The 16473-nt window shown below is 39.4% G+C and overlaps 1 protein-coding gene across 5 annotated transcripts in view; it reads right to left on the bottom strand.

The window, feature by feature from the left end:
* DBT (dihydrolipoamide branched chain transacylase E2) overlaps nucleotides 1-4394 on the bottom strand; it is a 54555-nt gene extending 50161 nt beyond the window's left edge. For 4 of the 5 annotated variants that reach the window (XM_025872284.2, XM_025872282.2, XM_025872283.2 and 1 more), the window contains exon 1: nucleotides 4281-4394. In XM_025872284.2, the coding sequence (XP_025728069.1) occupies nucleotides 4281-4331 (51 nt within the window). In that variant the 5' untranslated portion in view covers nucleotides 4332-4394. The remainder of the gene's footprint in view (nucleotides 1-4280) is intronic. The other variant, XM_073896245.1, reaches the window with a different exon arrangement.
* Nucleotides 4395-16473: the final 12079 nt, after the last annotated feature.

Here is a 16473-nt window from a genome sequence, read left to right as displayed (position 1 = left end):
GGATAAGGAGTATGAACTCCCACACTATAGATTATTGAAGAAAAAGGACTAAGAAATTAATGCAGTTGCAGTTTATTGATTATTAACAGGAAAGCCAAGTAAGAGAGGAAAAAGTTAAGAAACTATTATAGTATTTGAGGCATGAAATAATAGGCTCCTGAAGTGATTTACAGTGGAAAAGGAGAAAGCAATGTAAGTACAACAGGCATTATGTGGTAGTGATTAAATGGATTAAGAGAAGGCTAAAAAACATTAGTGAAACTGCTGAATGGAAAGATAAAAAAGCAACAGCAGGGAGAAGGAGAAAAAATAATTTGTCAAGCTAAAAAAGACATTTTTTTCTAGAAACAGAATACAAAAAATAGGAGATGAAACAAAGTTCTAGCAGATTCAAATAAGGAAATAAATAATAATTAAAACAGGCAGTTGTTGAGCACTCCTAAAGACAGGGATTGTGTGCTCGCTTCAGCAGCACATATACTAAAGACAGGGATTGTGCTGGGCTTGGGAATTCAAAGTTAAATAAGCTACAGAATATAGTCCCTAAATTCAAGGTGCTTACACTTCATTACAGGAAGACAGACAAAATTGAAAAGTTCAATGTTAATTCAATATGATAAGTTAATCAAGAGTCAATGCTTGGGCACCTGGGTGGCTCAGTCGTTAAGTGTCTGCCTTCTGCTCAGCTCATGATCCCAGGGTCTTGGGATCAAGCCCCACATCGGGCTCCCTGCTCTGCGGGAAGCCTGCTTCTCCCTCTCCCTCTGCCCCTGCTTGTGTTCCAGCTCTCGCTGTGTCTTTCTCTGTCAAATAAATTAATTAAAAAAAAAAAGTCAATGCTTGATGCAATAGGGGAGTATAAAACACAACATAGTAAGGCCTTGTTAATAATCTACTATAAGTATTAAGACCTCTTGTTGTTTATAACTTTTTAACAGATGGAAAAAATAGACTTTTTACTGAGTTGTTCAACAAATGCTTATTGAGTATCTACACTGTGCCAGGCACTTGGGATTAGAGAACAAAATAGATGAATTCCTCTCTCATGGAATGTACAGTCCATACCCTCAAAGGAAGACAAAGAGGTGATGATGACCATAGTGTTATAATGGAAGAAACAGAGTATTAAAAACAAACACGTAGCAACAATGTCCACAATAGCCAAACTGTGGAAAGAGCCAAGATGTCCATCGACAGATGAATGGATAAAGAAGATGTGGTATATATACACAATGGAATATTATGCAGCCATCAAAAGAAATGAGATCTTGCCATTTGCAATGACATGGTTGGAACTGGAGGGTGTTATGCTGAGTGAAATAAGTCAATCAGAGAAAGACATGTATCATATGACCTCACTGATATGAGGAATTCTTAATCTCAGGAAACAAACTGAGGGTGCTGGAGTGGTGGGGGGGTGGGAGGGATGGGGTGGCTGGGTGATAGACATTGGGGAGGGTATGTACTATGGTGAGCGCTGTGAATTGTGCAAGACTATTGAATCACAGATCTGTACGTCTGAAACAAATAACGCAATATATGTTAAGAAAAAAAAAAGAAGAAGATAGCAGGAGGGGAAGAATGAAGGGGAATAAATCGGAGGGGGAGACAACCATGAGAGACGATGGACTCTGAAAAACAAACTGAGGGTTCTAGAGGGGAGGGGGTGGGGGGATGGGTTAGCCTGGTGATGGGTATTAAAGAGGGCACGTTCTGCGTGGAGCACTGGGTGTTATGCACAAACAATGAATCATGGAACACTACATCAAAAACTAATGATGTAATGTATGGTGATTAACATAACAATAAAAAATTTTTAAAATAAACAAACAAATACAAAGGAGGGAACCAACCTACTTCAAGAAAGGAAACTTGAAGTAAGATCTAAGGGATGAGTAGGAGTAATCCAGGAGATGAGGTGTGTTGCAGATGAGGCCATAGGGAAAGAAAGCAAGAGTCTTTAAAGCAGAGGAAATAGATGTGCAAAGGTCTGGAGTCTGGAGTTGAGAGAGAGAGAGAGAGAGAGCAGTATGTTTAATTAATTGAAGCTCAATGCACTTCCAGTGTGGTTCAGTGTGGGGCAAGGGTAAGGGAAGTGTCAGAGTGGGCGTTGGGGTGAGTAGGTTTCAGCAAGAAATGAAGCCTGAGAGATTTGGAAAGGTCCAGATCATAAATTGCCTCACAGTCTTTTAGATTTTGGACATTTTGCTTGCAGCAGTTTTAAGCAAGGAAATGGCCTTCTCAAATGCATGTCTTACTTTATAAGATCACCCTGGTTACACTATGGAGAATGGGTTGGAGAGGCACCGACTGGAGGCAGAAAGTCCAATTAGGAGGGACCAGGATAGCTGCAGTTGGAGGCAAGGTGGAGAATAATGACTAAATTTTGGAGATTTATAGGCTAGAATCAAAAGAGAAATAGGTCTGGGGCGCCTGGGTGGCTCAGTCGGTTAAGTGACTGCCTTTGACTCAGGTCATGATCCCAGGGTCCTGGGATCGAGCCCCGCATCGGGCTCCCCAGTCGTCAGGGGGCCTGCTTCTCCCTCTCCTACTCCTCCTGCTTGTGTTCCCTCTCTCGCTGTCTCTCTGTCAAATAAATAAAATCTTTAAAAAAAGAGAAACAGGTCTGAGGGTTTTGTTCTGGAACCCAGAATCCGATGTGCCTCTGAGGCATTTGAGCAGACACTATGAGATGGCTAAATGCTAGCTCAAGACCCCTGGTGCTAGCAGTGGCCGTGTAACATAGTCCTGGCCAAAGAGTCTGACTGATACCGCCCCTTCCTCCTTCCTGCCTTGAATATGAAGTTGTAGCAGCCCTCTTGTAACCATGAGGGAAAGGCCACATGAATTGTTGAAATGACAACCCTGGTTAAGTATGAGCCACTTAACCAATGCCAGGGGCCATCTAGCTTTGGGACGCATAGATAATTTCCCATTTATTGGTTGGGTTTTTATTACTTGCAGCTTAAAAATACCTAATATGCATGCAACTGGAGATTTCCAGGATGGTAGGATATATATGGGTCTGGAGTAGAACTGGCTTGAAGACTGGGGAACTTTAGGGATCACCAGCATATAGACAGCAACTAAATTCAAAGAAGTGCCTGAAATAGTCCAGAAAGTGCAAAGGGCCATAGTCAGAGCCCTTATAAACACCAATACATATGTAAAAGGCAGGCAGGAAAATAGGAGATTGGGATGGAGTGGCCAAACATCTAGGAAGAAGAATATTGGGAAGCTGTGTCACAGAAACCAAGCAAGGAGCACTTTCAAAAAAGAGGCCAATACCTACCACGGTGCAAATCTCAAGTTACACAGCATCCTCTGAGAACTCCTCTCTGACCCTCCAAGACCCCTCCTATGTGTTCCTGTAACTCTATACTGTCCCATTATAGCACTTCTCAAGATGTCCTAATTCCTTGTTTATGTCTCTTTCTCCCCTGCCTTCCACCACAATGTTGTAATTAATCTGAAAGGGCAGGGGTCTCTCTTACTCACATTTGTTTCCCGAGCGCCTGGCACAGTACCTGGTACACAGGAGGCTCTTGACAGATTTTGTTAAGATCAGGGGTCGACCACTGTAAGACCTTAAGGAAGAGGGATCCCAGAAGGAAAAACGCTATGCAAATAGGACGAAATACTATGACTACTGAGATGTTAGGTGTCTGGTGCTAAATGGTTGTTCAAAGGGAGAAACTTCAAGGGAGATGGTGGTAGGTCGTAGCTCTGGTGATAAAAAGGTTGTAAAGATACGTGGCGCAAACACAGGAGAAGAGTACAGGTCCACAGAATGAAGCCTGAGTCTCTCTGCTCCTCGGAGGCAAGGACCCGTGGTGTTAGGATTTGCTTTACGGGTCTCTTCCTCTCTGGATTTAAGTTCTTCGAGGCAGGGGTCGTGTTGTCAGTGTTTGGCACACAGTGGGTGCTCAATAAATGCTGAATTAGTATATATTTCCATATCCCCAGTGCCTATCACAATGCCCAGCACCTAGATAGTGCCCAATAAAAGGCTAACGGGTGAAAGGCTAAATGGGCTGGGTGTAGATAAAGCTGGAAAGAGACGGAGTCGCGACAGAAACGCGGCCAGGTAAGGAGGAAGTGGGTCTCCGGACCGGTCCGCTCGCCACCTTCTCTGCCCTTCGTTTAGCATACATCCTTGCACTTCTCCATCTCGCGTGCCCTGTCCGCCTGGCACTCGGACGACAAAGTAACACACCTCCCCGGGAATACTAGCGACAAACCACTCCTTCCAGACCTCAAATGAGCCCCAAACCGCTTACCAGCCGCCCAGCATTCTGGCTCCAGGTCCTCAGCACACGCACTGCAGCCATCTTACCCGGAAATGACAAATGCTCCGTGGTTGTTAGTGTTGTCTCGCTGGGGCGACCTATCGGGAGCCGGGAAACGCACCTTCCCCCTGAGCGGCCAATGGCGAGGGAAGGAACGAGCCTCCCACCCCGTAGCCAACCAGCGGGCGGGGCGGGGCCTGAGATAACCACTTGGGTGGGGGGGGGAGAGTTCCCCGAGGAGGTAAAAGAGCAAGCTGGAGCGGGGGAAATTGGGGTGGCAGCTCAAAGTTAATTTCAGGGACCGAGTTGGGCAAGCCATTGCTGTGTCCACCAACGACCATCTTTTTCATCCATGAAGTAGAAATAGAGACTGTTAAGGGAACACAAAGGGAAGGCACTTGAAGAGAGTTTCGGTGAAGACCTGATGAGTAGGAAAAATATCCCCTTTCAGCTTGTATTGTACCCGCCTTGATTACGAAAATGGGACATTTCTACACTTTGAGGCAAAGGCTCTGTACCACTAATTGAGTCACAAGCCTATGCTGGAATCCTACCCAGTGACTGGTATTCCTTACTCCCATGGAGGGGTTCTTGGTGACATAAATCGCCTTTTCAATTTTTTTCCTTCACAGAAGATAAAGGTTACCCTAATGTCTAAAATAAAGACATTATCTTTTCTTCTTAGAGAATGTTGTCAGATGCAGCTGCCCAGCATATATAGTATATATCACAGACATATAACCTTGATTTACTTGGTTCTTGGAGAATGTCAAATTCAGGTCAAGTTGATTGGGGGGAAAATAAAAGTTCAGAGCTTTAATAGTCTTTCTCAGAGTAACTAGGACACCAATTTCTAGAAACTTCCAGGATGACATTTGCCTGGTTTTTGTCCTCTAGATAGGAGTTAAAGTTAAAGAATTAAAGACAAAAAAATTGGGAGGGGTGCCTGGCTCAGCCATTAAGTGTCTGCCTGCCTTCAGCTCAGGTCATGATCCCAGGCTCTTGGGCTTGAGCCCCACATCGGGCTCCCTGCTCAGCCAGGAGCCTGCTTCTCCCTCTCCCACTCCCCCTGCTTGTGTTCCTGCTCTCACTCTCTCTCTCTCTCTCTCTGTGAAAATAAATAAATAAAATCTTTTTAAAAAAATGGGGAAAAACATTATAAATCCTCAACATTGAAGGTTAGTGGCTGTGAAACAAATTCTCAGTTATTTCACAAATTTACTGTCTAATATTACCCAAACTCACATTTTTTTGCTTTATTTGCTTTTCAGTATATTTCACATACAAACTATTATAAGCAATAAATCCAAATCATTACTTTTATAACAAAATCTGGAAAGTCAAAAGAACTTTAATTTTTTTTAACTTTCCTATTAACAAAACATTTTATAAGCACTACTCATTTGATAACCCCATATGTGCGTGTGTTTTTAAAAACAAGATGTAGTAGCTGTGACTTTGAAGTGAATTATTTTCTTCCCAGGGCCCCTATACCACCTTCTTCCTCTTAACTTTCCCTTTAATCTACCTTCTCCCAAGAAAATATTTGGTTATTCTTTTCTTTTACCTTCTTTTGACCTCAATGGATTACTACTTCCACATTGAGTGTTGTGTGTGTCCTTATCTTTCAGCATCAACAGTTATGCCACCTACTTACTAGTTATTCCTTTCGCTTGAGTTCAAAAGAACCAAAGAACCATTTTTCCCTTTTCCTAATTAATAAAGTGACTGATTATGACCCATCAGTTCCACTGCTAGGTATCTACCCAAGAGAAAGGAAAACATATGTCCATACAAAGACTAGTACAAGAATAATGGCAATAGCATTGTTTTTAATAGCCAAAAACTAGAAACAGTCCAAATACTCTTCAACCGGTGAACAAATGAGCAAAATGTGGTATATTCACATAATAAAAGATTATTTATCCTTAAAAATGACTGAAACACTGGTACATGCTGTGACATGGACAAACCTCAAAAATATTATGGGAAGTAAAAGAAGCCAGATCTGAAAGGTTGTATATTGCATGATTCTATTTATATGAAATGTCCAAAGAAAACAATCTACAGAGACAGAAAGCAGATTAGTGGTTGCCTGGGGCTGGGAATGGGAATGGCAAATGGCAAATGACTAGGAATGGGAATGGGAAAAAGCTTTTTGTGGTGATGGAAATTTCCTATTACCAGACTGTGGCGATGGTTGCATAACTGTAAAATGTACTAAAAATCACTGAATTGTACACTTAGAACAAGTGAATTTTATGGTATATAGCTCAATGTAGCTTGTTAAAATTTGTGTTACATTGTACACTTACAAAAGAATAATGTAACATATAGATAAGTCACACATAATAACAAAAACCTTGAACCCATTACCCAATTTAACAAATACAACCTTTCCTATTCTCAGGAAGGTCACACTGTCTGCTCCTCTTAACCCTTCCTCTCACCTTTGTTTCCATATGTTATATATGTGTGTTCATCATACCTTTGTTTCCATATGTTATATATGAATCTCTAACAATATCTTGTTTACCTTTGCTTATTTTTGAGTTTTATAAAAATGGTATCAAATTCTATCTTTCTGCAACTAGCTTTTATGACCATGCCACAATTTCTTTATCCATTTTCTATGCAGTGAACATTTGTGCTGTTTCCAGTTCTTTGCTTTTGCTATTACCACCAGTGCTGCTATATACATTCTTTTCTCCTGGTACATGTGCTAGAGTTTCTTTAGGGCAGTGCTTCTCAGATCGTAATGAACATTCGTATCATCTGGGGATCTTGTCCTAATGCAGATTCCAATGCAATAGATCTGGGTGAGGCCTGAAATTCTGCATTTCTAACAAGTCTAGGTGATATAGTTGCTCCTGGTTAGCCAATTACACTTTGATTAGTAAGACAAGGATACATACTTAAAAATAGAATTGTGGAGGGGCAAATGGCTGGCTCAGGTGGTGGAGCTCTTGATCTCGGGGTTGTGAGTTCAAGCCCCACATTGGGTGTAGAGATTACTAAAATAAATAAACTTAAAAAAATAGAATTGTGATTATACTTATCTTTTTTTTCTTTTTGAGAGAGAGAGAGAATGAGCAGGGAGGGGAAGAGGGAGAAGGAAAGAGGAAATCTTAAGCAGGCTCCACGTTCAGCACATACCCCAACACAGGGCTGGATCTCACGACCCTGAGATCATGACCTGAGCCAAAACGAAGAGTGGGTTGCTTAACTGACTGAACCACCGAGGCACACCAAGATTATACTTATCTTTAACTTTACCCAAGATGATGCTATATTGTTTTCCAACATGATGATGCAAAATACACAGCAGCTGTTAAAGAGATTACCCATTGTTTCTGATTTGATATTGTTGCACTTAAACAGAGTTAATATCTTCCCAATATAGTAGTTATAAAATGGCATCATGTTCTTAATTTGAATTTCCTGGTTGTTAATAAGGTCGAACACATTTTCATATGTTTATCAATCATTCTTGAAGTGCCTGCTCATGTTTTTAGCTTATTTTTTCACTACTGTGTGTATGTATTTCTCTTGATGATTTGTGTGGGAGTTCTTTATATATTTTAGGTTGTAATGCTTTTTCATTTATGTGTTTTTGGTATCTTTTTCCTCATCTTTGCTCTTTTATAAGTGTCTTTGGTGTAGAGTTCTTCCTTTTAACATGGTTGAATGTATCTGGGTTTTGTTTTTGTTCTTTTTTCTGTATGGTTAGTGCTTTTTCTGTCTTAAGAAATACTTCCCAACTGGGTGGCTCAGTCGGTTAAGCATCCGACTCTTGATTTCAGCTCAGGTCATAGTCTCAGGGTCCTGGGATCAAGCCTCACATCAGGCTCTGCACTCAGCATGAAGTCTGCTTGTCCTTCTTCCTTTGTTCCTCCCCCACTCTCTCTGTCTCTCTCTCAAATAAATAAATAAATAAATAAAATCTTTAAAAAAAAAATACTACCCAATCCAAAGTTCTGAAGGTAGTCTGCTATATTTCCTTCACATTTAAGTCTTGTTTTGTAATTTTAAAATTGAAATATCATTCACATACCATGAAACTCACCCTTTTAAAGTATATAATTCAATGATTTTTAGTATATTCATAAAGTTGTGCAACCATTACCACTATCTAATTTCAGAATATTTTCATCACCACCAAAAGAAACCTCATAGCCATTAAGAACTTCCCATTCTGGAATTCCCCCTACCCCCACCCCAAGACCCTGACAACTACTAACCTATTTTCTGTCGCCATAAATTTACTTATTCAGTCGTTTCCTTTCATATAAGTGAAATCATACATTATGTGTTCTTTTATGACTGGCTTCTTTCACTTAGCGTGATGTTCTCAAGGTTCATCTATATTGCACATATATCAGTATTTTATTCCTTTTAATAGCTTAGTAATATTTCATTGTATGGATATAGCATATTTTTGTTTATCCACTCGTCAGATGGTAGACATTTGGGTTGTTTCCATTTTGGAACTATTATGAATAATGCTGCTATGAACATTCTTGTACAAGTTTTTTTTTCTATCTTTTTTTTCTCGTACAAGTTTTAGTGTGGACATAGGTTTTCATTTTTCTTGGGTATATATCTAAGAGTGAAATTGCTAGGTAGCATGTAACCCTATGCTTAACTTTATGAGGAACTGTCAGACTGTTTTCCAAAGTGGCTGCACCAATTTACATCCCCACTAGCAGTGTAGGAAGGTTCTGGTTTCATGCCCTCACCAACACTTGTTATTACTGGTCTTCACACCATACTAGTGGGGTGTGAATTGATATTTCACTCTGGTTTTGATTTGCATTTCCCAATGACAAATGATGTTAAGCATCTTTTCATGTGTTTATTGGCCATTTGTATATCTTCTTTGAAGAAATGTCTATTTGAATCCTTTATGCATTTTAAATTGGGTTATATATATATTTTATATATATATTGGATACTTTATATATTCTAGATACTACACTCTTATCAGATATCTGATTTACAGATATTTTCTCCCCTTCTGCAGTTTGTCTTTTCACTCTCTTGGTGGTATCTTTGAAGCACAAAAGCTTTTAATTTTAATTAATTAAAGTCCAATTTATCTATTTTTTAAATTGTTGGTGCTTTTCGTGTCATATCTCAGAAACCATTAACTAATCCAAGGTCAATGAAGATTTATATCTATGTTTTAAGAGTTTTATAGTTGTAGAGTGCCTGGTTGGCTCAGTCAGAAGATCATGTAACTCTTGGGGCACCTGGGTGTCTCAGTCATTAAGCATTTGCCTTTGGCTCACGTTGTGATCCCAGGGTCCTGGGATCGAGCCCCGCATCTGTCTCCCTTCTCGGCGGGAAGCCTGCTTCTCCCTCTCCCACTCCACCTGCTTGTGTTCCCTCTCTTGCTGTGTCTCTCTCTGCCAAATAAATAAATAAATAAATAAATAAATAAATAAATAAATAAAAAATTTTTTAAAAAAAAGAAGAAGATCATGTAACTCTTGATCTCAGGGTCATGAGTTTGAGTCCCACGTTGGCTATAGAGATTACTTAAATAAAAATAAAACCTAAAAAAAAGAGTTTTACAGTTTTAGTTCTTGCATTTAAGGCTTTGATTTATTTTGAGTTAATTTTTGTATATGGTGTAAAATAGTCTTTAAACTGTCTTGAAATAGTTTTTAGGTATGGTGTTAGATAGAAAACCAATTCCATTTTTTCCTTATCATTAACCCATTGTTTCAGCATCATAAACTGAGGAGTTCCTTAGAACTGCCATCTCATCTGTTTAGAAATCTGTTTCTGGGCACTAAGTAGTCTATTTGCCTATTGCTGTGCCAATCTCACATTATCTTAATTTCTTTATAGAAATTCAGGATTTTGAGAGGACAGTTGCTTTCAACCTCATTCTTTTTAAAGTTGCTCTTGCCCTTTTGTTCTTTCATATAAATTTGAGAATCTGCAAATCAATCTCCTTAAAAAAGTCCCCATGGGCATTTGATTGGAATTTCATTGAAACTGTTTTCAATAATATATCTAAAGATTCTTTGAGGTTTTCAATGTAGGTAATTATATCACCTGTGAATAATGATGGTGTTGTTTTTGCCTGTTCAGTCTTATGTCTTTTATCTTTTTCTTGTAGATCTTGCTAGACTTCCATCATCTGTTGAAATGATGGAAGATGCCTAATGTTTTACTATTACTTACTATTATTATTTTGTTTAAAGATACCATGATGTATGTGGGATTTTTTAAAAGATTTATTTATGGGCGCCTGGGTGGCTCAGATGGTTGAACGTCTGCCTTCGGCTCGGGTCATGATCCCAGGGTCCTGGGATCGAGTCCCGCATCGGGCTCCCTGCTCCTTGGGAGCCTGCTTCTCCCTCTGCTTCTCTCTCTCTCTCTCCCTCTGTCTCTCATGAATAAATAAATAAAATCTTTTAAAAAAAAGATTTTATTTATTTGACAGAGAGAGAGAGTGCACAAGCAGGGGGAGTGGCAGGCAGAGGGAGAAGCAGGCTCATGGTTGAACAGGGAGCCTGACGTGGGGCTTGATCCCAGGACCCTGGGATCGAACCGCGCATTGGGCCCCCTGCTCAGTGGGAAGCCTTCTTCTCCCTCTCCCACTCCCCCTGCTTGTATTCCCTCTCTCACTGTGTCTGTCAAATAAATAAAATCTTCAAAAAAAGAAAAAGAATGAAATTTGCTGTAGGGTTTTCCAGATGCCCTTAATCAGGTTAGGTAGTTTACATTTATTTCTAGTTTTGTTTGACCTTGTTTAACCATGAATAAAAAGATCTTTTTTTTTTTCAAATGCTTTTTCTTCATTTATTGATGTAATCTTAGGTTTTTGATACACTAGCATAACATTTTTCTAATGTTAAACTAATCGACTCAGGACCCTGAGATCATGACCTGAGCCAAAGGCAGACAGTTAACCGACTGAGCCACCCTGGTGCCCCTAAATTTATAAAGTTGGCCTATAATCTTTCTTCCCCAAGTCAACTTTGTTTGGTTTTGGTATCAAAGTCAAATGAGTCTCAGGGCACATGCACCCCAATGTTAATAGCAGTATTATCAACAATAGCCAAACTATGGAAAGAGCCCAAATGTCTACCGACTGATGAATGGATAAAGAAAATGTGGTCTATATATACAATGGAATATTACTCAGCCATCAAAACGAATGGAATCTTGCCATTTACAGTGACGTGTGTGGAGCTAGAGTGTATTATGCTAAGTGAAATAAGTCAGTCAGAGAAAGACAAATACCATATGATTTTCACTCATATGTGGAATTTAAGAAACAAAACAGATGAACAAATTGGAAGGAAAAGAGAGAGAGAGAGAGAGAGAAGCAAACCATAAGAGATTCTTAATGATAGAGAACAAACTGAGGGTTGATGGAGGAAGGTAGGTGGGGGGTGGGCTAAACGGGTAATGGGTATTAAGGAGGGCACTTGTTATGATGAGCACTGGGTATTATATGTAAGTGATGAGTCACTAAATAAAAAAATAAATAAAATATTCTTAAAAGAAACAAAACAAAAACAAAGTCATACTAATCTTGTAAAAAGAATTGGGGTGTCTTACTTCTTTTTCATATTACCTGGAAGAGTTTATATGAATTCATGGTCTGTTCCCTATGTATGAATATGGTCTTTTCCCAGAAAATGTGGTATATCTTGTCAGTAGAACACTCTGGATCGCCTTTCTCATCCCACTCTCTCCTCTTGAGTTCAGTTAAATTTCTTAAATGGTTATAGTATAAATAGGTCTCTATATTACTTCTCCTTCTGTTCCTATTTTTTTTAAGATTTATTTTTGAGAGAGAGAGAGAGAGAGAGAGCTCGCTCACGCACAAGCAGGGGGGAGGGGCAGAGGGAGAGTGAGAAGCAGACTCTCTGCTGAGCCCAACATGGGGCTCGATCCCAGATCCTAGGACCCCAGGACCCTGGGATCATGACCTGAGCAGAAGGCAGAAGCTTAACGGACCGAGATACCCAGGTGCCCTGTTCCTTCTTTTTTTTTGATTATACAAATTCTCAATGGTCTCATTTATATTATAAATGCATTATTTCTTTACAGTTTGTTTGAATCAAGATCCAGATAACTACCATCATTTGTCTTCCCCACACAATTTGCTTGTTAAAGAAAATGGGTTTATTTCTTCAGCCAGTTTTGGCAAGTTGTATTTTTCAAAGAATTTGTCTACATCATATAAATTTCAAGTTAATTGCAAAAGTTGTTCAGAGCATTCTCCTGCTTAAAAAAAAAGTCTGGGGTGCCTGGGTGGCTCAGTTGTTAAACATCTACTTTCAGCTCAGGTCATGATCCCAGGGTCTTGAGATCAAGTCCCATGTGGGGCTCCCTGCTCAGTGGGAAGCCTGCTTCTCCCTGTCCCTCTGCCTGTCGCTGCCCCCTGCTTGTGCTCTGGCTCTCTCTCTGTGTCAAATAAATAAATACAATCTTTTTTTTTTTTTAAATCTGTTGTATCTGTAATTATGTGCTCTCTATTCTTTTTAGATATTGTGCATTTGTACTTGCTTTTCTTGATCAGTCTTGTTAGAAGTTTGTCAATTTTATCAGTTTAAGGACTAATTTGTTTTGTAATTTATTAATTTCTGCCTTTATCTTTATTAGCTCCTTTCTTTGTTTGACTTACTTTCTAATTCTTTTTCTGACTTCCTAAGTCAATTTTCAGCCTTTATTCTTTTATAATAGTAATATTTAATGAAAAAATTCTTTTGAAGTACTGGTTTCATTGCATTCCTTAGATTTTGGTATGTAGAGCTTCCATTTTGGGTCATCTTTAAGTACTTTAACATTTTTCTATTAGTATTTCTTCTTTTACCTAGGCTTTATTTACAAATGTTTGTACATTTCCAAACATATGTTTTTTGCTTGTTGTTTTGCTTGTCTTTTTTGGAACGAATTTCTAACAAAATTACATTTTGGTTAGAGAATGTCACCTGTATGATACAAATTCTTTGGACATTGTTTATATTTGCTTTATGACTTAGTCATTTTTTATAAATGTTTCATGAGTTCTTTAAGAAAATATGTAATCTATAATGATTGAAGAATATATGGAAATATATATGTATATAATATACCATTGCCATTAAATCAAGTTTATTTGTTTTGTTCAAATCATCCTTATCTTTCCTAAATTTTCACCTGCTTGATCTAGGGCATACACAGTTTTGAATAGTTTTATTTTCCTGGTGAATTCAACCTTTTGTTTTGTAGTGACTTTTTTTTGTCAATGATAATGCTTTGTGTATTAAAGTCGAACTTATCATTAATATAGCTATATCAGCTTTCTTTTAAAAGTTGGTATTTATCTGGTGCATCTTTCCATCTTTTTATTTTCAACTTCTCATGATCCTTAATACTTTAAGGGCATCTCTTATAAATGGATTTTTAAAAAAAGGTTTTATTTATTTATTTGACAGAGAGAGCACAAGCAGGGGGAGCAGGAGAGGGAGAAACAGGCTCCCTGCTGAGCAGGGAGCCAGATACGGGACTCCACCCCAGGACCGTGGGATCATGACCTGAGCAGAAGGCAGACACTTAAGTGACTGAGCCACCGAGGCACCCCTGGAATTTTTTTTAAAGGTTTTATTTATTTATTTGAGAGAGCAAGAGAGCACATGAGTGGGCATGGGGGAGGGGCAGAGGGAGAGGGAGAAGCAGACCTGGAGATGATGACCTGAGCCAAAGGCAGACCCACTGAGCCACTCACGAGCCCCAAATGAATATTTTTTTAAAAGAATCAATCTCTGGCTTCCAACCAGAAAATTACTTTATAGCTCCACTTTTATTAGTTGTATATGTGAACTTATTTCTACTTTCTTGCTTTAGTGCTTTCTATATATCCTGCTTTTTTATGCTGATCCAATTTTTTTTTAAATTGAAGTGTATTTTCCCCTTAGTTCATTCTTCCTTTCAGCTCGTTTAGAAGTTATACACAATGCTACTTTATTGATTACCCTTGAAATTTTAACTTGCATACTTATCTTTTTTAAAAAAGATATTTTATGTATTTATTTGAGAGACAGAGTGCACGGGAGCACGTGGCGGGGGGAGGGATAGAGGGAGAGGGAAAAGCAGACTCCCCACTGAGCAGGGAGCCAGTCCCAGGACCTTGAGATCATCATGAGCCGAGCCAAAGGCAGCTGTTTGACCGACTGAGCCACGTAGGCACCCCACTTGCATACTTATCTTAAAGTCTTAAATCAATTTATGTTCTAACTCTATGCCCAAAGAAGACTTTAGAATTCTTTAACTTTCGTCATCCACCTCTTGACTTACACACTTTTGTTGTCTGGTGTTATTTTATGTAATGCTTTTTTAGATAAACTGACATGTTTACAATTTCTTTGTTTCTTTTTTCTTCTTACATATCAGACTTTCTCTCTGAGGTAACTTTTCTTTCTTTTTTTTATTAAAGATTTTATTTATTTGACAGAGAGAGACACAGCGAGAGAGGGAACACAAGCAGGGGGAGTGGGAGAGGGAGAAGCAGGCTTCCCACGGATCAGGGAGCCCGATGTGGGGCTCGATCCCAGGACCCTGGGATCATGACCTGAGCCGAAGGCAGGTGCTTAACGACTGAGCCACCCAGGCGCCCCTAATTTTTCTTTTCTAAAGTTTTTTTCTTTTTTTTAATTTGACAGAGAGAGAGAGAGAGAGAGAGCATGCACAAGCAGGCAGAGCAGCAGGCAGAGGGAGAGGGAGAAGCGAGCTTCCTGCTGAGCAGGGAGCCCAATGTGGGGCTTGATCCCAGGACCCCGGGATCATGACCCGAGCAGAAGGCAGACCCTTAACTAAGCCACCCAGGTGCCCCTGAGGTAATTTTTCTTTCTGAAGTACATCCTCAACAAAGTATCTTAAACCCAGTTTCTGTGTATCTGGAAACCACTTTCTTTATTTCATTTTCATTCTTGAAAGATAATTTTGCTGGGGACTCAATTCTATGTTGATGGTTATTTTCTGAAGATATGAATCTGTTGTCTTTTTTTTTTTTAATGTAAGTTCTCTGCCCAACATGGGGCTTGAACTCATGACCCCGAGATCAAGAGTCTCATACTCTACCCAGTGAGCTAGCCAGGCACCCCAATCCATTATCTTTTCTACTTCCATTGTTCTGTTGAGGAATTTGTTGTCAGCTTAAATGTCTTTTCTTTGTAGATAATTGCAAAGACCCAGGGTCTAACCCAACTCTACCACTTACTTGTCATGTCACCTTGCATGTCACTTTGATTCCCTAGGTCTCACTTCCTCATTGGCCAAATGGATAGAGTAACGCCGACCTCACAGCTTTGTGTGAACATTATCCCAGAAAATGTACATGAAAACATTATATAAATGCTTATTACTATTTACTCTTTCCTGGCTAGTCTCTCCATTATCTTACCATCTTGTTCACTTCCTCCTACCACTGGAAGTAGTGAGAATGAGGTGAATGGATCAGAGGCAGGATTTTACAGCAAAGTTAGAAATGAAGAAGGCCAAAGATCCTGAGAAGGTTAAGTTTCTACAGTAGGATCTAAGATGTCAAATAGGAGTAGAGCTTTACTATTCCCCATCCCTACTGAAACTGCCTTGCTTCAAATTCTTATTATCTCTTGGGGCACCTGGCTGGCTCAGTTGGTTAAAGTTCTGACTCTTGATTTGGCTCAGGTCATGATCTCAGGGTTGAGGGATCGAGCCCCTGCAATGGGCACAGCTCAGGCTCCACACTCAGTGGGGAGTCGGCTTGGGATTCTTTCTCTCTCTCTCCTTCTGTCCCTCCCTCTGCTCCTGCTTACACACACATACATACACACACACACACTCTCTCTCTCTTTCTCCAGTAAATCCTAAAAAAAAAAAACAAAACCCCCCAAACCCACCTTTCTTTTAAAAAAAATTCTGATTATCTCTTGCCTAGATTATTACACCATTGTCATTTTTCTCTTCAGGCTCTCAGCCCTATTTACCCTCCACGTATTGTCAAAGTCAACATTCTAAAATGCAAATATGACCACCTCCCTAATTAATGTCTTATGGCTAATCCCTGATATTGCAGTGTCCCAGATTTGGTTAAATATATAGAGCATATGTTCCCAGAACATATCTGTCACAAAAGTGGCAGAACAATCTTTTGGGATTAGTTATGGTAGAATAATCTCTTAGCATTAGGAAACAA

Source organism: Callorhinus ursinus, unplaced genomic scaffold (assembly GCF_003265705.2).
Source record: "Callorhinus ursinus isolate GAN/ISIS: 27379988/994484 unplaced genomic scaffold, GSC_fseal_2.0 scaffold9, whole genome shotgun sequence".
NCBI lineage: Eukaryota > Metazoa > Chordata > Mammalia > Carnivora > Otariidae > Callorhinus > Callorhinus ursinus.
The sequence above is the reverse complement of the archived record's forward strand: the minus strand, read 5'-3'. Positions and strand labels throughout refer to the sequence as shown.